The 24,714-nt window shown below is 45.6% G+C and overlaps 10 protein-coding genes across 10 annotated transcripts; 6 read left to right on the top strand and 4 right to left on the bottom strand.

The window, feature by feature from the left end:
• Positions 1 to 1,554: 1,554 nt before the first annotated feature.
• Positions 1,555 to 2,037, top strand: N7537_004068 (uncharacterized protein; the record flags this gene model as incomplete). The annotated part of the gene is made up of 4 exons (XM_056895126.1): positions 1,555 to 1,607; positions 1,660 to 1,775; positions 1,833 to 1,885; positions 1,948 to 2,037. The coding sequence occupies 4 exons, from the start codon at positions 1,555 to 1,557 to the stop codon at positions 2,035 to 2,037; spliced, it is 312 nt and encodes a 103-aa protein (XP_056754874.1).
• Positions 2,038 to 3,249: 1,212 nt separating this feature from the next.
• Positions 3,250 to 3,654, top strand: N7537_004067 (cytochrome b5-like heme/steroid binding domain-containing protein; the record flags this gene model as incomplete). The annotated part of the gene is made up of 1 exon (XM_056895125.1): positions 3,250 to 3,654. The coding sequence occupies one exon, from the start codon at positions 3,250 to 3,252 to the stop codon at positions 3,652 to 3,654; it is 405 nt and encodes a 134-aa protein (XP_056754873.1).
• Positions 3,655 to 3,769: 115 nt separating this feature from the next.
• On the top strand, positions 3,770 to 5,188 carry N7537_004066 (Glycoside hydrolase family 3; the record flags this gene model as incomplete). The annotated part of the gene is made up of 4 exons (XM_056895124.1): positions 3,770 to 4,219; positions 4,284 to 4,460; positions 4,581 to 4,729; positions 4,960 to 5,188. 4 exons carry the CDS (start codon positions 3,770 to 3,772, stop codon positions 5,186 to 5,188), a joined length of 1,005 nt encoding a protein of 334 aa, XP_056754872.1.
• A 263-nt stretch (positions 5,189 to 5,451) lies between these two features.
• Positions 5,452 to 6,701, bottom strand: N7537_004065 (TauD/TfdA dioxygenase family protein; the record flags this gene model as incomplete). The annotated part of the gene is made up of 4 exons (XM_056895123.1): positions 5,452 to 5,606; positions 5,659 to 6,033; positions 6,090 to 6,419; positions 6,473 to 6,701. 4 exons carry the CDS (start codon positions 6,699 to 6,701, stop codon positions 5,452 to 5,454), a joined length of 1,089 nt encoding a protein of 362 aa, XP_056754871.1.
• A 689-nt stretch (positions 6,702 to 7,390) lies between these two features.
• N7537_004064 (putative MFS transporter) lies at positions 7,391 to 9,441 on the bottom strand (the record flags this gene model as incomplete). The annotated part of the gene is made up of 7 exons (XM_056895122.1): positions 7,391 to 7,605; positions 7,664 to 7,792; positions 7,851 to 8,287; positions 8,343 to 8,449; positions 8,504 to 8,677; positions 8,726 to 8,961; positions 9,018 to 9,441. The coding sequence occupies 7 exons, from the start codon at positions 9,439 to 9,441 to the stop codon at positions 7,391 to 7,393; spliced, it is 1,722 nt and encodes a 573-aa protein (XP_056754870.1).
• Positions 9,442 to 11,185: 1,744 nt separating this feature from the next.
• On the top strand, positions 11,186 to 11,356 carry N7537_004063 (uncharacterized protein; the record flags this gene model as incomplete). The annotated part of the gene is made up of 1 exon (XM_056895121.1): positions 11,186 to 11,356. One exon carries the CDS (start codon positions 11,186 to 11,188, stop codon positions 11,354 to 11,356), a length of 171 nt encoding a protein of 56 aa, XP_056754869.1.
• Positions 11,357 to 14,606: 3,250 nt separating this feature from the next.
• Positions 14,607 to 15,704, top strand: N7537_004062 (uncharacterized protein; the record flags this gene model as incomplete). The annotated part of the gene is made up of 4 exons (XM_056895120.1): positions 14,607 to 14,837; positions 14,894 to 15,027; positions 15,084 to 15,552; positions 15,612 to 15,704. 4 exons carry the CDS (start codon positions 14,607 to 14,609, stop codon positions 15,702 to 15,704), a joined length of 927 nt encoding a protein of 308 aa, XP_056754868.1.
• Positions 15,705 to 17,298: 1,594 nt separating this feature from the next.
• On the bottom strand, positions 17,299 to 19,306 carry N7537_004061 (uncharacterized protein; the record flags this gene model as incomplete). Its single annotated transcript, XM_056895119.1, has 8 exons — positions 17,299 to 17,781; positions 17,845 to 18,174; positions 18,246 to 18,643; positions 18,697 to 18,779; positions 18,832 to 18,921; positions 18,975 to 18,998; positions 19,061 to 19,131; positions 19,187 to 19,306. The coding sequence occupies 8 exons, from the start codon at positions 19,304 to 19,306 to the stop codon at positions 17,299 to 17,301; spliced, it is 1,599 nt and encodes a 532-aa protein (XP_056754867.1).
• Positions 19,307 to 19,866: 560 nt separating this feature from the next.
• Positions 19,867 to 21,096, bottom strand: N7537_004060 (uncharacterized protein; the record flags this gene model as incomplete). Its single annotated transcript, XM_056895118.1, has 4 exons — positions 19,867 to 20,296; positions 20,356 to 20,498; positions 20,556 to 20,780; positions 20,833 to 21,096. The coding sequence occupies 4 exons, from the start codon at positions 21,094 to 21,096 to the stop codon at positions 19,867 to 19,869; spliced, it is 1,062 nt and encodes a 353-aa protein (XP_056754866.1).
• Positions 21,097 to 23,954: 2,858 nt separating this feature from the next.
• On the top strand, positions 23,955 to 24,432 carry N7537_004059 (uncharacterized protein; the record flags this gene model as incomplete). The annotated part of the gene is made up of 2 exons (XM_056895117.1): positions 23,955 to 24,050; positions 24,118 to 24,432. The coding sequence occupies 2 exons, from the start codon at positions 23,955 to 23,957 to the stop codon at positions 24,430 to 24,432; spliced, it is 411 nt and encodes a 136-aa protein (XP_056754865.1).
• Positions 24,433 to 24,714: the final 282 nt, after the last annotated feature.

Here is a 24,714-nt window from a genome sequence, read left to right as displayed (position 1 = left end):
TTTAGGCCAATTGACCGTGTTAAGGTCTACCCACTATCCTCTCCATCTGATTACCGCGGGGTTGTAAGGCCATCTCATATTCAGAAAATGAACTTCACATAGTGAATAGCCGCGCCAGACTTGATCCTCCATAAGCTATTCGGTATTCGGGGTTTATTACATCGGTGTTCGGCTGATATAAGAAAACAGTAGCCTAAATACTATAGTGCTTCTATTACGGTCCGCGGTTGAAACCCCGTTATTCCTCTAACTTAACATAGTGAACCGACATAAGATCGCATGATTAAGTTCAGCTGCGCCAGACTTGATCCTCCATAAGCTATTCGGTATTCGGGGCCTATTACATCGGTGTTCGGCAGATATGAGAAAACAGTAGCCTAAATACAATAGTGCTTCTATTGCGGGAACTTAAATATATTAGTTCTTCCGGGTCATGCCGAGAGGTTTCTGGTGCATATTGCGGTGGGGGAATAAACTCCCCACTATGCATTTGCCTTTTACCATTATTTCTTCTTTTTTTACCATGTGCTGTTATGTAAGCATTGAGATTATGAGGTTACAAGTAGAAGATAGATACAGATTGAGAATACACACTCCTACACCTCTCTGAATCCACTTCCAGGGCAGTGCACCTGGGTTCACTTGTATGCAAGTCGGGTATGAAGCTGAGCTACGAGCGCTGAATCGACCCGTATGCCGCAGAACATACGCCTTAAGCGTTCCCCTCTTCAATATATAACGCATATTACACGCAGTAAACTGTGAAAAGGCGGTAAGGAGAACGAGACGCTCTTCATCGTGCAGGACATGGCCAATGAAGATCAGTTAAGGTTCTTCACGACTAGTATAGTGGCGTTTCATTAATATTTAAACCCTAATACTTCAGCCATTGACCGCTTTTATATACCGACTACCTATTCCTACTACGCACACCCAGGACGCGCGCAGTATACGCTGATTATCGAGGTTACTACCCCTGTTCTCTCTGATATTTTATCTCTCGAATTCCATCTCTATACTATCTGTTATTCTGGCACGTGGTCTTAAGCTCGGTCCGAGCGCATATGTGAGCTAAAACATTTGGTTTTGAATATTATGGCAGAAAGCTGGTGTACGAACAATGTATGGTACGGATGACCGATGTTGACAACTCTAAAATGACAAAACCCGCTATTTCAACAATCTGTGCGGTAATGATGACTAAACGTAATATATGGTATGCCTGGTACTCGAAGTCACATAATGCTCATGGTATTATACCTGGTTTCTACCATGTATTCGGACTTGATATTCGACTATTATCAACGTTCTACCGGCAGGAATAGGTGGGTCTTGGACCTTGCGAGGCTAGCACTGGGGTTAAATATTTGACCCACACTCCGCAGCCCTCCGGTTTGAATAGAACTGATCTGCGGAAACCGGATTTCTATGATGGATAGAGAGATTAAAGACGAAGATATCTAGTATAAATAGGAGACTCTCTCGTATTTAAGCTCAATTTTACAAAAATCACACTCTCAGAAACAATTAAAGAAGCTGTTCTATACTTCCAAGATGAAGGTCTCACTCGTCAGTTTAATCGCACCTATGGTTGCTATACTAGCCTCGTGAGCTTCAATCCTATCCCATACATTATTGATATGTTTTAACAATACTTAGTACTGTTGTTGGTGAAAACCACCAATACTGTGCCTGTCAACAATCATCTGGCAGCTCTACCTTGGTGGACGGTAATACCCGTGAATGCTGTGCTGCTCAGGGCGGCTCCTTTCCTGGTAAGGAAGATCCGAATTTTAACATGACCACATGCTCCATATTAACTTCCTTTCTAGTCTACGAGGATGTATATAAACTAGGCGTTGAGGTCAGCTTCTCAGGCAATTATGTGAGTTATTTGTTCAGCCATCCCAGTTAGTGCTACATAGCTCACAGCATTTTCCGGGATAGTGTCATAAGACTTCCGGCGATATTCACGGCAAAGACTTCTACAGCTGCTGCGCTGGCAAATCAGGGTCTAGTGATTCTACCTGCTGGTGAAGCTCTCGTCGCAGAGCACTATTGGGGGAGGGGGGGGGGGTGGAGCGTGGTATCGTAGTTAGGCCAGGTGTTGTAGCAGGATATCCGTATGTTGAGGAACGTGGAGCAGTTACTTACAGCTGCGTCCTATTTGCTTTCCTCGTAATTACGGGGTTCCGAGACAACACTTTCAAGTCACTCTCGGATATCCCATGGGTCCTCTAAAACATGGAGAAATTGGTCCCATCCACATATCAACTATGGGCCAACTCTGCAGATGTGTATTCAACATATCCTCTGCCTACCATTCATTTTATCTACCATCAGTCAATCCATCCCGTTTTAGTTGGTTCCGCCTGATCCCTATTCGCCAGAGTGCATGTATACCAGATTTTGTCCGGGTTTCTAGAGTATAGAATGCTCTACGTGATCTAATGACAGATAAATCGGTTGGCTCTTAGTGGCCTATTTGTGTAGTGGAGGCGAATGTAGTGTGTCTGGTTTGGTATGTAATACGAGATAATTACTAGTGATATATCGACGTAAGTAAGGTTAAGCTTCTATCCGAAGCTAGTAAAGTAATTTTTATATTAACTTATCTGTATAGATAAGTATAGAATTGACTCAAACTATATATTCAGGATTACTATAAGAAAGTACCTAAAAATAGTTAATAGCGACTATAGAAAGCTTCAATAGCTATAGTAGTTTCGGATGATACTTGAAACGAATATTCGGAGATGTTAATATAACTAGAATAGTTAAATGTAACTATTATATCGATATACTCCTCGGAGTTCTAGTAAATTAAATTTTAATAGTTGAGATCGATAACGATATTAACTAGCAAGTAAGAATATAAGTAACGTAATGAGAAATAGACTAATAAAAAAAAAGGTAAAACTTAGAGTACTTTATCCTAATGTTTTGTATTACCGAATAAATTAAATCTATAACTAGGACCCGAATCTATATAACTAGCCTAAACGTAATAGGGTTAGACGCTACTTAAAATAAGTAAGATGAGCGTTATAAAACAAACTCTATTTTATATAGGATTCACTGATAGCGGAATTCCTTCTCACCCGGTACCCCATATGCCGTGTAGGGATTTAGCCGTAGATCAGTAGGAACGAAGTTACTGACATCACAGCTGCTCTAAGAGACGGGCAGGGCCCATCTTTTAAATTATTGAAAACCAGATAATAATAATGCGTAATTGAGTATAGGAATATGGAATCGCTGCGTATCCGTGAAAGATCGGAACTGGCTGAACACATATCCCTACAAAGCTACTGGGTTATCATCGACCAAATCGTGTATGATTTAGCATCCTTTGTTGAATTTCATCCGGGTGGACCGAGGATAAACCGTCAGCTCGCCGGAGAAAGCATCGTGCTCTTGAAGAATAACAGCGGAATTCTGCCTATTCCGTCTGACGAAATTGAAGAAATAGCCCTCCTCGGACCCAATTTAAAGAATGGAGCATACTGCGGCGGAGGAAGTGCTCAGCTTAATTCCTATTATGTGGTTACAAACTACCAAGGCATTGTTGACCGACTCACCAATAATGGACATCGCAAGGATATGAAAATAAATTACGAGGTTGGAGTCCATTCTTGGGGCTTCCTCCCATGACTTGGCCCCATTACTTGGCTCCCAAGGCACATCGCCAGAGGGTAGGGTGGGAGGACTTCGTATGTGTTTCTTTTCGGAGCCGCCGTCCAACCCGGACCGGGAGGTCGTCTATATCATGGATATCACGCACTCGACTTGGCAACTTGTGGGATACTCACATCCAAAGTTGGGACCGCAATTTTGGGCTGATGTTGAGGGAACATTCTGTGCTGACAAGACTGGTGACTATAAATGGAGTATCGCTTGTTGCGGCACGGCCAGTCTTTTCATTGACGGAATAATGATCATTGAAAACACTACCATTCAGCAGCCGGGGAATTCCTTCTTTAGAAGGGGATCTACGGAGAAGAAGGCTGTGACGTATATTGAAGAGGGTCAAAATTACCAAATCAAGCTTCAATTTGGAAGTCTTCCTACTTCCAAGATTTACAAGCAAGGTGTGGTGGCCTACGGTGCCGGAGCTGGCCGTATTGGCATTTGGCCAGTCTCAGACCCAGACAAGGCTATTTCTCGCGCAGCTGCCCTTGCCAGCAAGTGCAAATACACCATAGTGTTAGGACTTAACGTAAGGCCCCCGCGACACGAATCCAATAATATTTCCATCACGGTTGGCTGATATAGCATTCCAGAAAGAATTAGAGAGCGAGGGCTATGACAAATCGGCTTTGAATTTGCCTGAGACAACCGGTCGATTGATTGCCGCGGTGTTGGATGCTAACTCCGATGCAATTATTGTCACGCAGTCTGGTGCGCCAGTTAACGTGCAGCCTTGGGTCTCACAGACAACGACTCTTACTCACATGTGGGTGAGTAAACCCGAAATTTCCTGCATTTCCGCCTAACGCGAGCTTTAACGGCTAACCGTTGTCACAGTACGGTGGCAATGAAATGGGGTTCTATTTGGAGATATCAACCCCAGTGGCAAGCTTCCTCTTACTTTCCCCAATGCTATTGAAGATACGCCAGCTTTTCTGAACTTTGAAAGCGAGCGCGGACACACTGTTTATGGTGAGGGAGTATACATTGGCTATCGCTACTACGAAAAGTTAAAGAGAAGTGTCGCATTTCCATTTGGGTGAGTTTTACCAGATGAAGCATGCTTTCTCTCGGTCCTCCTGATTCTCCGCCCGTTTTACCAAATACTAATCAAGTCTCCTGTTGGCATTAATAGGCATGGGTTATCCTACACAGAATTTGAACTTTCCGAACTCTCTGTATCGCAGAAGGCAGTGGGTCTGTGCGTACACAATACAGGGTTGGTTACAGGAGCCACAGTCGTACAAGTCTACATATCTCCTTCCCCAGCGAATACTATTTCACGGCCAATGAAGGAGCTCAAGGGATTTGCCAAGGCCTTGAACCGAGCGAGTCCCAGGATGTTGACATTGAGCTTGACCGTCTGTCAACTTCATTCTGGGATGAGACTTTAGGTTGCTGGCTGAGTGAGAAGGGAATTTATGGTGTTCATGTGGGTCAAAGTAGCGCGGATATTGTTTTGTCTGGATCATTGGAGGTTAAGGAAACAACTACTTAGACCGGTCTTGATATCTAGAGTATACCATGGTTTGAAGTTAGAGCTGGCGAATAGTCAGTTTGGAGCTTCTTTATTATTATTATTCAGTCAAATTCCCCCGGATATTGGGTCAGTTGAATTCCCGGGATGAAACTAGGTTATAGCCAAAGGATACTATGCAAGGCTGAATGACGTAGGCGCTTGTAAATCGTCTTCGAAAACGAGAATTTTCATTGAATTGGATCATGAAGCTGATTCACCAATGCTCATTATGATAAAACCACCTATTCGCTCTTTTCCAGCGCCTCGCGTCTTCCAATACTCTTGGGGTCCAGATATGGCCTCTCTCCGAGGCCAACAGCGCGGTGTCCAGTGCGCGGGCCGAGTCCATCATAATCCCAGGTTGCTGCATGGTACACTGATCGGTTATCCCAGATAGCTATAACAACAGTCAGATACGGCAGTCAGATATTTTCACGGGGGGATCATACCAAGATCGTTCGGGTTCTCCCAGCGGTTGCGCACCTGCAGGTCGTGGTTCTCAACAACAAGAGACACGAACCAGTCAAGAAGATGACGGCTCTCCCCCTCGGAGACACCGTTAACCTTCTGTACGTGCGTGCCGACAGCGAAGACACTCTTCCAACCGGTGACAGGGTTGGTGCGGATGACAGGGTGCTCAGCAATGAGCTCCTCGCCAACGTTCTCGGGCGCGCCACGAGGACCAGGGTGGATGTTGAAATCGTTGCGCTTGGCAACTTCGTTGAAGCCGGGTTGCGCATATGTTGCGGTCAAGCCCTCCAAGAACTTCTGGTAAGGCTCGGAGATACGGTCGTAAACCTCGTAGCCTGAGGCCCACAGGGTGTCTAGAACAGGATTAGTGTTTCTGTACAATTTCATTGAATATGCAAAGAGGTCTTACCACCACCGGTTTTAGGAAGCTCTGTGAGACGCAAGAGAGTATAATCACTAGGAATGGGCTCAAAGGTGATGTCACTGTGCCACTCCCTGCGTGAGGTCTGCTTTCGCGAGTTCCTGTCCTTGTACAGCTTTTCCCGGCTTGCGGAGCTGATCACACTAATCTCATCGTCCTTGACGCTGTGTTCCCGACCCGAGTTTGCTACTGGGTGGATGTGCAGTCCGGATGTGCTTGGCTTGCCCGAGAGTTCACCAAGTCGCTGGACAAGCTCCTTTTGCAGTTCGTTGTCTAGACTATCCTGCTTACGGAAGAAGACTACTCCTCGTTGCGAGACTAAGATATCATGTCAGCTCTATATATCACGTACAATCACGGATATAACTCACTAGTCAGAGCAAGTTCCTGAATCAGATCATCGGAATTAGGGGCACGCAGGAAATCCTTCAAGTTGGCGTTGGGAAATTCACGTCCAATGACTGGAGTGACATCGAATGACTCGAAAGAATCGAGAGATCCATTGGACTTGATAGGCTCACGGGCGAGACCTGTCAGCGTAATCTTGTCCTCGACAATGGGAACCACTGTAGGTGCGGTTTCGGTGACGGCGGATGCCATAGTGAGGTTGTTGGAGACAGCAGTAATTGTTGGACGGCGTTGTTTGTTGATGCTGGAAGGTAAAAGATAGGACCATGCTGTCCATCTTATACTTTACGATATACTGGATGATGCCGGTTATCCGCTTGCGACATCTGTTCATTGTTGTGCCCAGGCCTCATTGTCGCAACCCCGCAGATCTGGAACATTGCTGTCGCACAGTTAGAGCGAAAGCACGTCTTGTATGTAGATCATCTCAATAGATAACAGTCAACTTGTGCTATCAAAGTTGAGATTCGTCATTTTCCCCAAGAATTGTCTGACCCCCCGCCTCTGGAAAACTCATCGTGATGGGATCATATCTATGGGAGGTTGCGCAACAGTTGATTACCAACGACACTATACCTACATGAGTTAGAGTCAGAGGTTGTGTTCAATCAGATTAATTCAAAAATAACTGCACTGCTCGCTTATTCCTCGGCTAGATGTATGCTGTATATTATTTTACATGCATGAGTTATGCTCAAGCACGCCATGAACAGTCCGACCAATCGCACGAATCAGGGAAGGGTATTATTTTAGATGAAAAGTTTGTTCATTGCTGTGATATCAAAACTATACGAAGTAACTTCCATGCACTAACGGGCCAAAATTCGGCTCCTATTCCTTCACGTGTAAATCTAGCAAAGGCCCAATGTTCGGATAGATAATCAATGAGCGAATCGGAAATCCAATCGCTTATTTCCTTCGTCCTTGGTGGTTGCCAAGTATTTCGTCTTCTCGTCGTCCGTCATAGCATTCCATTTCTTGTCGCGGCTTTGATTGCGCCAGACATAGTATACCTTGGTTAGCAAATATATGAAGATATTTGAGACACCGAGTCCCACTAAAACACCATTGCCTCTCCGGTAGCGGGGAGCGTCATCTGAGCTGAATTAGAATACCAGACAGAAGCGGAAAATTAAAGGAAGTTTAGGACCGACCAGCGCGATAAATATTAGAAGCAATAATTCCCGATGATTGGACACACATGTTATACATGGCAGCCGAGACCGTGCGGGATCGGACAGTGTTTGAGTTGCGGGAGTTCCAGTTAACTTGAATGGCATGCGCTGTGATTTTGTGAGCCAAGATACCAAATGTGTAATAGGTATGAATATGTGAGCGTACCATTTGGATATGCCAGTAGCACAGTCATAACTGCCCACACACCCCACTTGTTTGCAGTACTGATGTCGGCCACATATAAATAGATCAAGAAAGGAAGTATCCATATCTGCCCGATCACAGAGATCAAAGTTAATTGGCTTGTAATTTCCGAGACGTATGTGAGGAGTAGGAGGAAGATGATGGACAGCACTTCGCTAGGAATAACCAAGAGATTTGTCACGAAGGTGCCGAATCCGAGGCCCCTCAGAGTAAGAGTTAGATATTGCTTGGGGGGTACCACTGGTGTTTGGAAGGTAAGTCCGATGATGTATATCGGCCAGAGATCATAGTCCTTCAGACTCTTCCAAAGTAGTTTGGGCGTAATAGGCTCTCGATTGTGCATGGTTCCTTTACTTGGGTCATCACGAATTACTCGATTGACAATGATGGTTTCCTCCCTATAAATTCTATCAACGATGCAAACTTTTGCAAAAGAAAAGTGAGATGACTTACCGCGGAGTGAACCAGCCTGATTTACCCCGAGACCAATTCGCAGTTTGGCATGGTCCTGGTGGCATCAAAACATATGCAGATAGACCAAATAGAAGTGTCAGGAGGCCCTACTCTCGATGTGAGTAACACGTCCTTGAAAATTATATGGGATAACTACTCACCTCCAACAGGAACAGCCAGCGCCATCCCGATTGACCTTGGACACCACGAAGATGCAAAAATCCGAAAGCAAGAAATCCAGCAAGAATATCCGCAATGTTCATGGCCGTCCAAAAGAAGCCGAGTCGCAAAGACAGCTCATGATGTTTGTAGAAGTAGGATAGATACAATATCACCTTCCAGTCCGTCAGCAGTGACCGGGAGGGAGGACATGTGCAACTTACATCTGGGATAAATCCGCCTTGCAAGATACCAAGCAGGGCACGGCATAAAAGAAATGTTGTTCTTCCATTCAGTCCATACTGTGCCATAGCAACTGCAGACCAAAGAACCATTTGGGTCGGAATCCACCGATCAGGTCCAACCCATTTACTGACGAGTTGGGAAGGAAGCTCGGCGCAGAGGAATGAGAGCTTAAACACCGTATTTCCGAGATTATAGTCTAAAGAGATAATGCACTCTGGTTAGCCCTAGCATATCTTAAGATGAATGACAGAACCCTGATTCTTCATTTACCATTCGTGTTCATATTCAACTCGGGAAGCATGTTGTCGGTCAGAGCTTGGGATAGATTGGACCGATCTAACTCCAAACACATGAACATGAAGCAAGTAAATACCATAATACGAAGATCGATCTTTCGGATTAATTTGTATTCCTCGCTCCATGTCCATCGAGCAGATGGGTCGAATCGGTGAAGATTCTCCCAGTCGGCTCGGGGTTGATATTCCTTCGCGGTGTCAGGGTTGTCATAAACCGACGGTTGCGTCGCAACTGCTTCGGGGTTATAGCCTTTGCCCCGCTGAAACCAAAACCGACGTTCTTCTCCCGGATGACCCAATGGTGCAATGTCAAGACTGGTAGAAGAGTCTGTATCTGGCCCTCTGAGTACCGAGATGGACTCATTCGGGCCTTTCTTTGCGGTGTACACAGTGGACATCTTGGTGAGCCAAAGATTCTACAACCGAACCGTAAGATTTATTGAAATTTCCTTTCCACCTATGATAAATTTGGAAAATCTGGGCTCTTTTTATACATCCTGCAGCGACAATCTCATGGGGATATTTTCCCTGGAACATGCTTTCATTGATAAGAGATCACTTGGCACTGGCTTGCATCATGAAGCCAAGTATGGAGCAATTGTTCTATTGGTAGTGTTGTGAGAGATTCAGGTTTAGGGCCAAGACAAGTCAAGGTTTATCAGGAATGACATCTTGATGGCTGAATATCACATCATTCGATTGAAAAACCACCAAACCAAAAGTAGACTAGAATTGTGAATAAATCAATTACCGGGGCTCTGGAACAAATACATTTGCCGAGAAAAGCGCAAATTGTCAAATCTCTTTCAGTGAGGTTGTTTAGTTTTGCCTTTTTGACGCTGTCACGTAACCATGTAACCTCCGCCTCGATCCTCTCGACATAAAAGTCCCGACCTCGCCATTCGATCCCCTTTTTTTTACCTTCATCTCTCCCTCTAGTCCCTTTATTTGCACTTGTCGCTGTTCCTTTCGTTTTCTCGGAGATTTTGCTCGACCCGGCACCGAGATCATTCTGGCCATATCCCACATGCTTACATATATATTTTCCTATTTTTCTCTACCAACCAGCAGAGTTCCATTGATCAATTCCACTTATTTACCGTTCGATCGTACCATGGACTTCAGCGTAACGGTGCAAGTTTGCCACATCCTTAGCTGCGATGATAGATTTCACAAGGCCACACCAGTCATTGTCGTCTATGGCACTCCCGTCCGAGGCTGAAACCACAGGAGGAATATCTGGGAACGCCTCATAGGACTTAAAAAATCACTGTATGACATTGCGAGCCCTCGGGAGTTATGAAGAAATTCCCTGCAGATTCGGTGGTGATATAGGTCAAGGGGGGGGGGGGCAGTGTTATAGCCCTTGGGGTTCAAAACCCATCGCTTCCCCTGTCACCATCAGGTTCGGAAGATCCGACTCTGTTCTCCGTATCCACAAATGATGCAGACTTTGGATTTTGAAACAATGTGATATCACGTTCTCCGCAATTTACCAGTTGGTATTTACTGTCGTCTTGCTGGGTCCTTGCTGCGTATGGCCATGGCGATGGGATTGCACCACACTCCTGACCTTTTTCCAGTGCTGACCTGTACCATTCTAAAATCCGGCCCGAATCTGGGCGACAGTGCTAGAACTGACGTTACTGTCGTCGCTAGATGCCGCCATGCCCTTACTGTTCTCTCTGCAGGGCATTGACCGCAGGCGCCATAAAACCTGGATGACGGGCAATTTGACACCGAAACTGAGATGCTTCCCATCCCGCAATCGAGGAGGAAGCTTCTACGCGGTCCTTTTGGGGTCCCCCCCCGGTTTGTCACTGATTTGCTGGATGAAATGGCCAAGGCCTATCGAGTCTATAACCAAGTTAGCAACTAAACCAGCCCGTCCAACATGATCAAGTAATAACATGTCCGGGTTAACCGGGAATAACGTGAATGGCCCTCATGACGACTGTGAGCTGCAGACAACCATAAAACATGAACACAACCCGGCCTCGGTGTGTATAGATAGGGAAGTTCGGTCTTCTGTCTTGTCCCCGACGCTACTGAAGACACCCGGGTGGCCAGTTTTCTGAACAGTGAAAAACATCACCCATCTCAATATCATCTATCCATCTTCTTCCATCTACTATAGACAATATGGGCTCCTTTGCACTACGTGGCTATCGTTCCTCCCGACAGACCTTTTTCCGGAACTACGTCCCTCAGCATGCCCACAGTTTTCGCGGTGGAATGGGCGGCCTGCTCAAAGTCGCTCTCCTAGACACCTGCACCTACTTTGTCGCGAAGAAATTGCGGGGGATTGATTGAGCTAACAGATTCTCTAGCGTAAACCAATATCCTCCTCATGACTCCAATGGTGACTATTAGCCTGCCTCGCCAGTTTAAACAGGAAAATGCATTTTACCAGCCGAAGATTCTGGCATTACGTTAGGGCCATAAATCAAGCCACTTGTTATAAATTGTTGAAGTCTCATATAGATGGCCTTTCTTTCACCGGGAAGGTATCAATATCTTACCAACACCGTCTTCCTCTTCTCTGAAGCCTGATCACCAGGTCCATACTAGATAATGGTCAGTGTCGGAGCCTTCTGACCACCACCTCTCTAGTATGACACATTAGAAACGATATATTTTGTGCTATGTATGACTAGCGACAGATCTACCAACATGTTTCTCAGGGCAAATGTCATTCTAGCAATAAAGGTTATACATGGACAACTCTTTTACACAAAGTATACCTTTTTTACGGTCTTTGTATATACCTAAAATGACACCTACAAAGTCTTTTAAAAAAACGTGTTAAGGACTAGTAAATGACATAAGAAGGTAGCATAAGCGGCCGACTATTCTTGTTTGCAGTAATTTGGATTAAGCGTCAATAAATCATCTGATATTGCTCATCTGAATCGGGAAAATCTCCAAGGCTCGGGTATACCCGGGCGTGTCACATGGAACCCGGCAGCCCCATAAGCTGGGTTAGAATGACATCGAAACTTGAAGGGGAAAAGGTAGCATGAAAACCAATACCAAAACATCAATCGAACTATGACAGAACGTGCATTCGTATAAAAAAAAAAACAAAAAAAAAAAAGAGCGAAACGGGGAATAGAAATATGCAAGGAGTGAATCCCGGTTGTTTGTTCTACTTTATCCACGGATGTTCAAGGTGCTTACTCCGTATTCCGTACTCCGTACCGAGAAGGTCAATCTGAGTCCATTTACCGTAGTGGACGGAGTGGATCTCGTCTGAAGCAGGCCATTCACACAAGCTTTGAGAACCCTCGTAACCCGATAACCAGGAGCTTTATCTAAATACAGACACAAACCCGATACTACAACGTAGCTGCATAAAATTTAAAAATATGTAAGTAGTAACGGTCTAGTTAGTTACGGAGTACGATATGTGACATAAGAGAGCCACGGAAAATTAGTTCCGGGTCACGGCTGTGAATGGCGATCTCTGACCCCCGCTCGTATCCTGAATTAGCATGGGCGAAGCAATGTGGCTATGAGATATTAAAATACTCCTCCCCTGCCAAGAGCTAGAGAATGTACTCCGTATGTTCCTAAACTCTGTCGAAACCTGAATTTAGCCTTTGATTTGCCGGAGCGTTTACGTTGACATTATTGGTTTAATGTCGTGTCTAGTCGAATTTGAGGATTTCTCAACGGGCCTCAAAAATGCGACACAGGGGTCTCATCCTTTAATCTCGGATGATGTACGGATGAGCCAGGGCTGGAGTAGGGGCTTGATAAATGTGTAACCGGTGCATTTATGGTTACCTAGGGAATGAATTTACTAGTTACAGAGTGCTCTATACAAATGAGTGTTTCTGCCAAATGCATTCAAATGTATTTGAACGGAATGAACGGCCAAATCCAAGTACATTCGGTATGCACTGACCACGGCTTGAAGCATTTGTTCAGATGGGGCAGTAGAGAGAGGCTTGGCTAAGTTGGCAGGACACGCCCGAACAAAAGATTCCAAATAATTTTTGCCAACTGCCAAACATTACATAAGAAAGGGAGTGGCGTTGGTAATCGCACTGGTTATGCCCTACAAATTATATTGGTGTTGCAAGTACACCATAGGGAATGGATAGGCATCTGTATGGTATTGGCCCCCACGTGCTAAGACCCCAGCTTCACAATGTATTACTCCGTGCAATTTCCGTAGGTCTCGTTCCATCGGCAAAGCTATAATATCAGGGTTCTTCACCCCGTTACGGGTTGAAGAGAAAGGCGACAAAAACAAATATGCCCTGCAGAAAGTATGTAGGTAAAGGGGAAGTAAAAAGTGCGAGTTGTAGAAACTCCCGGATGTGTGCCCAAGCTTGGACTGGAGACTGGAAGCCATGAGACAAGGGAGATTGCCCATTGGCCAGGGCGTATATGCAGGTATGGATTCGACGCCAAGTGGGGTGAGGTGGGTCTCATCCGAGTGTGTTGAGCCTCTTTAGCGAGTAGAACGGGAGTCGATCAACCATTTCGGGTGCAGATCGACATCGGAATGTGTGCACCCGCATCCTTTTTATTTACTTTTTTTTTCTTTGTTAAACCTGGGTGTATATGAACCAATCACGGATTTTTCTTGGTGTTGGTTGCTCTGAATTTCAACTCAGCCTGCCCGGGTTGCTGTAACTATATCATGCCACTTGCCCTACATCGCAATGATCCACGTGCAATCTGCCAAAAATAATACTCTCATAGCCTGACATCTTTAACCCCAGGGTGATCAAGATCCTTATACCCGATGAGTGAGACGAGCGTACGGCAAACGCCCGGTGATGAGGGTTCATTTTTGATCGGCATCAAATCTATCATCAGGGCTACCGATCGCCCCACTGTCCAAACCAAACCCTCCCTTTAATCCCTGTAGTTTGGAGTGCAAGTTGGTCGTGTAAGTTTCCCAGCGGGTAAGACTCCATTCCCCGGATAAAAACTAGAGATAACCGTTTGAACATTGTAATAAAGGACTTCGAGGTGGCTGCATTGACCCATAAACGCCCTAGTGGGGCGTATCACAACCCAATAGGATGAAACTTTGTAAGATGTGCAGTTGAACTACGTGGGTGACCGATCCAGGAGGCTGAGGCTCTGATCGACTGGGAGATGATCCCCCGTCATTGTCGTAAAATCACCGGATGTGACTCCATTGGTTTTTGGCCCGAAAGATCCCCGCTAGGTGAAAATTATAATCACTAGGCGTTCTTTGGGTCGTTTCAGGCGTTTTTTGGACTGACTATTTAGTATTAGCTTGGCTCTTGATTATGTTATTAATTAGGCACCAGATCGGCATGCTGTAGGTTGAGGGTTTAGAGATACGACCGAGACCGTCCGACATACCCACTCCCCCATAGAGCTGTTGACACTAATAAAAAAAAAGGTCCTTATTAAACCGCTTTCCCCTGTTTCTTTCCCATCTATCTCTTTGTGTTATCTCCCCACTCGCGCTCGCACTATTTTTACAACGTCTAAACGTGCCGTGTAACTTCGTCCCGAATGGCATATTGAGCCGCATTACCCATACAGTATATTTCCGTCACATACCTACAATATGTCCGCATTCAACACCCCATATACCGACTCCATTCCGCCGTCATTTGACCTCGAATATGCTACTCCCGTGCCCTCAACACTCACCGACCACAACAATGCAAGCCAAGCGGAGTCGCATCTCAGTCCTCCTGTGAATATTTCTTCGCTCTCCCAAACAAACTCCCACCGAGTCAGCAAAGCTATGAAGGGCAAGCGAGTCCATGCATGCGAGCGCCCCGGATGTCCGAAGGTGAATGCCATTAGGATATTACCGATGGATCATTTTGCTTACCACCGTCATAATAGGTCTTTACCAGAGCCGAACACCGCAGACGACATGAGCTCAGCCACGAGCCTAGAAAGCAATATCCTTGCACATACGAAGGGTGCAAAAAGGCATTCCATCGCCCGGATTACTTGACTCAGCACCTGAGTCGGCAGTAGGTAACCCCTTAACGATTAAAAGAGATTGAATCCAAAGACTGACCTATAAAAGTGCGAATTCAGCACCAAAGGAAAATAAATCATACGCTCGAAGCGACACATCAAATCGTCGGTCAAGCCTACAACAACAGATGCAGTCGCAACCAGCCAACTCACCTCCTATTCCATTCCAAGCGGATCCTACCGACAATTATGCTGGCGTGTGGGGAAGCATGGATTCCTCCATGTCATGTCCCCAGTATGCCAGGGGCCAGAGCCAGTCTTCCGCATCCGTTGATGACCACCCATCGCCATATTCCTATACGAACGATATCTGCAGCTCGCCCGTCGCAAGCGACTCCTTTGCGAACCCCCAATACCCCACTACGGGCATGCCGGCGGAGATGGTGACTGCCATCGATCAATATCTGCGGAGCATCTTGAAGCCTGAAGCCTTTTCATCACCCCACCAGCAGATGAACCCCGCGATCTGGAACTCCGATATTGAGATCGATCCTACGTTGACAAAGATCGAGAGCCCAGTGAGTGGAATCCAGGAAACCATTCGCAACAGAAAGACAAATTCTAATACTTGTTTCAGGACCAACTACCACTCTATTCATGGCCTCCCCCCCACCACTTGCAATACGAGGATCATCCAGTGCAGATGAACCTCCCATCCGACAACCGCTGATAATTATTCGTACCAATGGTTGATACGCCTACTTTGGACTTCCGATTTACTTTAGCGTTTTCGTCTCTCTCTTACATTTTCTCACTTGCTCTTTTGCAACCTCCCTACGCTTTAAAGGATCATGATATCTTGATATCTTAATACCTAAGCTCCGTTTTTTGTTTTTGGGGGGGCCCGGGGGGGCGCATTTATACCATTCCTTTACTGATGATACCATGACAATCCGTCATTTTGACACAAATTTGTTTTAATTCAATTTGAACTGCTTTACATGGGGATCATGCGCAAAAGGGTGCATTATCTGTGTGCTTTTCTTTCTTTTTCTTTTCCAGAATCGCGATCATATCTGTGGAGATTGTCTTGTCATTAATTACTTACGATACCCATGAGAATCTAAACAACAATTCCCAGACTTTGTCACATGCATCGTCATAGTGTATACATTGATGTAGCCCACTCAAAAGTCTGGTTCACATGTTAGGCTGGTGGGAAAAAAAGGGTCCTGTGAAACGATCTGCAAGGCGTACAACCTTACAGCCTTAGAGATTGGATCTATCGACTGTTAGATGTACAACCGACATTCCTGAGCCCGTGGTATTGCGCCACCACGGGGTTGCCACATGACAGATTTTGATTGCCTCGAACCCTTCACGCGCCAGCTGTGATACCCCTTGCATGTGGATCTTTGTATTGGTTTTGGTGCCTCGAAAAGGCAGCCGGGCGAAGCGCCTGCTTGTGCCACCCAACAGCGCTTACCAACGAGTTGCGTCTTAGGACACCGCTCTATTCAAAGTATAATACCATATCTGCTTTTTCACGTTTTCCGAAAAGAATGTCGGGTGATTCTCAATCTCGTTTGTACTGCGTACCCTGTGCATGTCTCACGTTGAGAAAGCCACTTAAGTCATTGTATCACTACTTTTCTTAATTGTCAGGTAGGTTCGACTGCCGAAGTGTGGTATTCATAGATCCTAATCCGTCCAGACTTTGAAATTTTTGGTGCTTTTAATCGATTATGCGTCAAACACAATATGTCATAAATAGTCCCCCATTTCCACTTTCATCGGAAAATAAAAGGAAATTGCAATAGACTTGTTGACCGTAACGCTAGTAACCCTTCAGATACCTCTGTCGATAGCAGGTTGTATGAAAGGCGGATCGCCCGCACAGGCATCAAATCGAACCTCGGTCCAGATGCGGGAGCCTAAATTAAGTTCTCGGTTTAATTCTACCCGTTCAGTCCACGTGCGAAAGATTGACGCCGATCCTTCGTGGCTTCTAGGATAGGCGCCGTTTCCAAAGTGCGCTTTGACATTTTATCTCCCAGCCTTATGTTTGTCCCTGTGGGACCAAAAGTCAGGTACACGTGCACAAGGCTCAGAGCTCCGGTCCACATGACACAAGATTAATCATTACGCTATGAGTTGGGGGTCCAATAAGAAGTTGAATGTGCACCTTGAGTCACTAATATTTCCACTGATGGGTCTTTTGTCCCTTGTCAAGCCAACAAAGAGAGCAAATTAACACCTATACAGAATTATATACATCGGTAAGCTCCCAGTCAGGAAACACCTCCAAGCGGGTAAGCACTGCTTCACATAGTATGCTCCATAATAGGCCCATCATAGACCTTCCTCGCACGAGCATAGTAGTAGAAAAGACTGAGCATGATGGTACCCACAGTCCCAATGACACTGAAGTTCATGGTTTGGACAGTCACCACCCAAGCCGGTGGCCAGAAGCTAAAGAAGACAGCGATGGTCATATAAATCAAAGCCCAGGTGTTGATAAGAATACCCCAAATGCCTGGGATATGGAATGGGCCCCAGACGAGCTTCGCGCCGGCGGTGTTGATTATAGCGGAATCGCTGCTGCGAGCAGAGCTGATCCCGCCAGTGCAACGACGCCAGAGAAGAAGACTGCCAACCACCATGTACGACAGGTAGAGACCGGAGATCGACATGGAGCAGAGATCGTTGAAGGCGACAGGGGAGCCAATGTTGATGAGCGCGAGGAGGCTGGCGATCACGGATGTCATCAAAACGGAGTATAGGGGGACAGCAGAGCGTTCGGTGACCTGTGGTTTGACGATTAGCTGGAAGATCCTGATCAGGTTTAGGGTGTTGGGATAGCAACTTACCTGGCTCCACAATCGCCAGCCGGGAATTCCACGGTCTCTAGCAAAGGACCAAAACTGGCGCGAAGTGGACGCCAACATGCCGACTGATGTGGTGGCGCCCATGGTAGTAATGATCGAACCCATCGCTGCTGTTCCAGCTATGGATCCTGTCGCCTGTAAAAAGATTGCCAGGAAGGGGTACCCAGTGGGTGAGTTCAGGGCCGATCCAAGATCCCCGCTGCAGAACAGCATAGCGATCAACATGCCGAAACCCAGGGATCCGTTGATCAAGACACTCAGCATGATCGAAATTGGAACGGCAACCGCGGCATTTGTGATTTCTTCGGACATCTAGAGATTGAGGGTACAGATTAGTCCCAGCCTTGATGTTTAAGTAATTCTCAGGAGATGGATAGACGCACATGAACCGCGGCATCACCACCGGCAAACGAAAAGATACAGCCAGCCAGTCCAACAAAGAATGACAGTCCTTGGGATGGGAATTCCCCCATGTTGAGGAACTGGGTAAAGACCTCCTTGGAGGTTCCATGATCGGCCATGTAAGTCAAGGGGATGAGAATCGCGAAGAAGCCAAGTATGTGGAGGATCAAGATCATGCCCTCAAATCGAGGAAGAACCTTGCCGCCAATACTGTTGATGGCGATAGAAAATACCACGACCGCCCAGAATAAAAGCGTCCCATGCCATCTTTCAGGCTCATACTTACTGTTGGTGAGCACGATTAGGCCTTGAATCAAGGTGCCGACCAAATAGCATGAGGTTGCAAACGTGGCTTGCCACCCGATAACAGTAAGCCAACCTGTGAAATATATTAGCGTTAGTTTTACATAGATCCAGAGATTGTCTACTCACCTGTCAGGTAGCTCATGAGTTTCATGCACGATCGCGGTGCTAGCATGGATGTCCAATGGTACTGCCCTCCAGATGTCGGTGCCCTATTGACCGGGTTAGTTTTCATACCTCTAACACAGACATATTGTTCCATACATTGATGCCAACTCTGATAGAACCACAAAGGTACCTGCGACACCCGCCCAAACGAAAAGGAATCCATATACGGCTCCAGCTGGACCTCCACTGTGTAACTTCTATTAGTACTGCGGGGTTGATAACTTCTTCCCGTCTCTTACTTTTGGTATGCTTGCAAGAATAACCTATATCACATGCATTAGCTAACACTTTCCCAGGCTTATTTCTTATCGCCCAAAGCACTTACGTGACAATTCCCTCCCAAGTAATCAGAATTGTACAACTGAAACCCAGTATTGACATCACACCAAAATTGCGCTGTCGTTGTTAGTCCATATATGATACATATTGCCAAACAGCATCTAAAGCATACCTTCAAGACAGGACGTTTTCCCATGCGTGCGAGATTGGCATCATCAAGTTCCTTCCGTGATAATTGGCCAATCTCCTCTCCTCCCGCCGAAGACATTTGCTTCGAAAATTGAGACCGCATAATGGAGGTCAGTTTTCCGACAAGGCAAAGGCGAAAATTGACAGATCAAAGAAGAATAATCACATTATGCCACAGAAGTTCAAGGGGCAAAGAAAAAAATCAAAACTAGCGTCACCCAGCCTGAACATACTGGCATGTGGTTGGGGGATACGATTGGGCGCTAATGTAGCAAAAGGCAGGGGTTACACCAGGGCTAACCTTGGAAGGAACTTTAGCTTTGTGATGAATAACGTGTTGTGCCCAGGTGGACCATCGATATTGCCAATTTCTTTTGCTCTACAGGCCAACAATAACAAAATCTGTGTATTCTACTGGGTGCGCTAATTCACCCCCGAGGCTGAGCGGTAAATTTTGGAATTCCCCAAAGCGCAGAGTGGAAATAGATTAATTAATTGTGTTCGTATGGTCGTGCTACTGGATATTATGCTACTATATATTGTAGTGGATCTTTGGCATACACACTCCATACTTGCCATTCGTTCAAGACTACGGGAAAAACCCTCAATTTCTCGAACGATAAGTGGACCCAAGCATGCCTAGACCGGTTTTGAAGCGTTGAATCAATTTGTCCATCCTTCAGTCACTGTCCACGTCCGCGTCTCCATAATTATATTAGCCCGACTGGACTGGCTTTCGGCATCCCCGTCCGGGGCCGAGGTCACCATAGTCTGATTAGTCTCTTCGTTGGGCACTGAAACTAGTTCGTGAGTCTCACTTCGAGTATCCGCAGTGCGACGGAAGGTCTTGAATGTGGTCATGCCATATGTCTTGTGTTTGCTGCCGTCATTGTTGGAGCTCGTTATACCCAACCCCATTCCCGTGGACTGGAGACTATCCAAGAAAGGCTTGAATTGGGGAGAGCAGGCTGTAACGATGCTCACGCTTTGAGCCACTTGGGTAGAAACTGCGACGGCCCAGACATCATAGGTGAAATCGCCCTTGGAGGTCTGACTGGCATAAGCGAGTTGGAAAATAATCGCGATAATTACGCTGGGAGTGCCATCTTTGTTAGTGGCTTCTCTCACACGGAGTTTAGTCTTGACACCTACACGACTCGGATCAAGAATACACTGGACAAACCAGCCTTTCTGCTGAAATCGGTCTGGATACGAACGATAACCAACAGCGCCTGGCCTATTATTCCGCCCTCTGACAAGATGTTTGTGACGCCGAGATAATTCCACCACGCACTCTGGTACATGATCAGTGGTCACCCATTTCGGTCATTAAGGATGAACCAGCCACTCACTCGACGGAAACAAGTCCCACGTAGATAATTCCAGGTCTGTGGTAAATTACATTGAAATATCGCCGTAAGAATGCTGGCAATAGTCCACAGCCCAATCAATATTCCCAACACGAGGGCGAAGCGGCGATCCAAGGACGCGGGAGTCAAGTTGCGAATGAAGACCAAAAGCGATAGTTTGGAGAAGCAAATGCTGGCGATGAATAAGATGGTTGCGGAGTATTCGGCCTTCGTTTAATCCATTAGCAATATTTCAATAAAAGGCAATCCTCATCCATACCTTCATGACGCTTTCGATTTTGCGATCGGAAAGCATTTCAACATGCTGTCCCAGTCCATTCTCTGCGGCCACCGAGACAGAAATTGACTGTGCGATACAGAATACCAGAGATGCAGCTGCAAGGCCATCGTCAAATGTCCACTTCCGAAAAATGAAATATTTCGTCCCCAGGCGAGTCAGGACGCTAAGAATAGCCGTCACCAACATGAACCAGGTCATGACATTGACAGTAGGAGTCCAAGTGTTTTTCAACTCTGGGCTCATGGCGACAAGATTCAAGGATGCACAACAAGAAAGGCTCGAACCATGCGCATCTGGACACTTGGGCAATTATCGCATGTGTAATACTGTCAGCTCGAATCTAAGGATTTTCGTGGGGCCCGCAGGACCCCTCGTAGATCATAGTACAAAAGTTAATCCACATATAACTAGTCAATTAAACATCCTTGAACGGACTAATGATATTGCACCAGCAGGGTTGTAACAGATTTGTAGCCGGGCATAGCCGGGCATAGCAGGGCATGCAACATAGCAGGGCATGCAACATAGCAGGGCATGCAGCATAGCAGGGTGTTAAAGAGGTTTGTTTTTGCCGACGAGGCCACGTTATTCGTGTGAAACTTGATCACTCTCCACTTCACTGTGAATCAAATTGCGTAAGTACAATTAAGATTGTTAATTTCGGTTTAATTCATATTGATTCATATTCAATTTATATTCAATTGGTTAATTTCTTAGCCCCTGTTCCCTGTTCCGTGCAATCTGTCTGGAACTGGTGGTTTTCTTGGCTCTGTTCTGAGATCCTATGGACCCTCAATAGGGGACACAAAACTTATATAACTTCTTATTATCGATTATTCCCTTTGGATGTTCTTTATAGATGTTTTTTTTTTTCTGAGTTGTAGTTGTCTTTTACGTTTACACCAAGGCGTATAATTCCTGACTTACGATATGACTTATTACTCACATTAACATATTTCACCATCGAGCCGCCCACACCGGTGACACCACGGAGCGAGCCTCCCACCCCAACGAAAACGCGTCCATGAATTAGCACGTAGTCTATTCAACCACCCACCATGCCACCAATTCGCTCTCGAAGCTCTAGGAATTTAATAGAGCAAGAGGGTAGGATTTTATTTTACTGGCTATCTAGGCTTTTAAAACCTAAGAATTATACTTAATTATACTTAATACGTGAATTGGTACGCTATTTTGATATACCCTATATGCCTAGGACCAATATATATAGTAGCGCACATAGTTATCCATGACATTTAAAGCTTAATATCCGGCTTCGAACCCCGACCACCTCTCCGAGCTAGAATAGTAATTAGGACCCTAAACCCTATCGAACTATATCTAGTTATAAAAGTAAGTAACTATCGTCAATTAAAGTATTACTTTGTATAAGATTAAAGAGCCCTCTAAGTCCTCTTAATTCCGCTATAAACTAGGTTTTAAAGGTATACTAGATTACTATATAATCCGCCGCCTTTCTTAAGAAAGAAGTAAGCGAATTATATACCGCTAACGAGAAGTAGAAGTAAAAGCTTACTATATCCCGGAGGTAGATACCCACTAAAGACGGCCTCTTAATATAAGAAGCTTCTTAAGTAATTACTAAGCTTGTAGAAGTAGATAAAGCACCCTATACCGGTGCCGGTATGTATAAAGAACCGGTTTTAGAACTACGTACGCGGGCTATACTAAGGTATAGTAGGTATAGAGAAACAGGGCATAGATTCAATAGATGCCCAGCTAGATTGATTGATTTTAGTATATTTAATTTAATGGCGTTTTGGTATTAATAAGTTGGGTGGTATAGGCGGCTCGGTGGTGAAATACGTTAATCTTAAGCTTGTCTTTAAACTTCGATACCTTATAATAAAGGCCCAATACATCCTAAATTTGACAGACTGAAATTGTATCGGCCGAGGGAAGTCAACCGGTCTTTCACTTTCACTCGAACTGCACATTGGGAATTGGCTGTCCTTTCATTCTCAATCACGTCACAATCGGAATTTCCTCCTAGTTCCCAAGTCGAAGAGGCTTGCAGGCCAAGAACGAAAGACGGAGAAACTCTGCAAGGGCAGGCATAAGTTGTTTGGGCCATCCATGAAGTTTTAGGATCCTATGAGTGTGACGGGGGGTTATGTGCGCTGGATTCAGGTCACATATCTGATTGGTATAGGCTAGTGATGTGACGCGATACCAACATTCCTTACTCTTTCCCAGAGCATCCTATACATCGCCTGTCTCAGGTTAGAGAACGTCGAGGTTTTCAATAATCTGTAACCAGGCAAGACAAATCAGCATAAAATCCTCTAGAATAGAACTATAACAACGAATCAATGAGAGACATAGAGGGTTTAAAGAATTCTTTCCCGCAACTGAATCCGGTACTGATTTCTTTATGAAGGATAGAATATATACGCCAAGCAGGTTGACCCGACTAGGGAGGAGTTATTCTGGTACTCGGTTAGAAACTCTGAAGATGCCACATACAATGACTCAAAGGTTTATTCAATCTCGGAGGGAGTGGAGGGGTTTATATACCCTGGGAGAGGCTGAGGTGGCTCATGCGCACATTCGTGTCCACTGCACAGCCACAATATACAAAAAAGCATCACTATCATGAACCTACTGAAATGATGGACTAGTTGATTAAATCAAAGAGTCAAGACGACTGACATGCTACGGCTGGATAGATGGGAGGAGGTAATTAAACCGGCGATTTGTATGCGTCGAGACCATATCAGGAACTCAAAGTTCGTATGTACCTGGGCTGAGACTCTTAGTTTGCACCAATAAACATTAGAAATCAAGGTAGATGAAGAACTGGAGTGCAATTATACCCGTGGACATCATTATATTGCTGATAGGAATTGAAAACGGGCTGTCAGATGAACAAACTGCAGCTGCACCTTCTCACCGGTTGCACCTCACTTCCTGGTGATTTCAGAAGTGTTCCTCAGTATTTCTTTATCTGAGCCTGTGTCTCGTTCTTCTCTCGTTCGTCTCATTCTTCCACCCCTTCCTATCCATATTTTATCGTTTATCGTCATCGCCATCGCGCGTTCATGCATTTGCCGTCATCAACGCGCATCAAGTCAAACAAAATGTCCTCCCCAATCAAACTCGATGCAAAGCTCTCTGAGCTGAAGATGGCCGACGTGAGACTGCTCATCTATGGTACCCTGTGCAACGATGGCAAGGTGCGTTTCTAAACTTACCCCATACATTTCTAATCCAGTCCAATATCTAATACCATTCACCTCATAGATCGACTTCGAGAAGCTCGCCGCTCTCGCTGGTATGAAGAAGACTTCGGCTCATACCAACTACTGGCGTGCCAAGAAACACCTAGAGCAGATCATGGACGGAAATTCCCTGTCTCCCACCAAAACTGCCCGTTCCCAGCCTGAGGACGGTGACACTGGCGCACTCAAGACGGCCCGTTCTGGCAAGCGTGGTGCGGCCAAAGACGCATCAACCAAGGAGGCTGTGCCCGCCAAGCGTCGCAAGACTGACACCAAGACTGTCTCCGAACTGGCTGAGTCCACTCAGGCTGAGGATACCACTGACCAGACTGAGTAGATTGTTCTCTACTTCAGTCGTCGCTACATCCGCGATACCGTCTCACGCTGAGAACTCCCGGAGAGGATGGAACGAATCAAACGGAGGAATAAAGTATGGGATTGTTTACTGCGGACGCGCGTCAATGTGTTCGGACATGGAAAGGATGGCTTGACCATACCATTTTCTTCTAATTTGAAACTTTGAAATGAACCACAATCACAAACATAGTTGCATCATAAATACACTAGACGTAAGAATAATCACCCTTCACATCATAGACTAGTCATACATGTTCTATTT

Source organism: Penicillium hordei (assembly GCF_028827395.1).
Source record: "Penicillium hordei strain IBT 12815 chromosome Unknown utg000002l_segment0_segment0, whole genome shotgun sequence".
In the NCBI taxonomy this organism is placed as follows: Eukaryota; Fungi; Ascomycota; class Eurotiomycetes; order Eurotiales; family Aspergillaceae; genus Penicillium; species Penicillium hordei.
The sequence above is the reverse complement of the archived record's forward strand: the minus strand, read 5'-3'. Positions and strand labels throughout refer to the sequence as shown.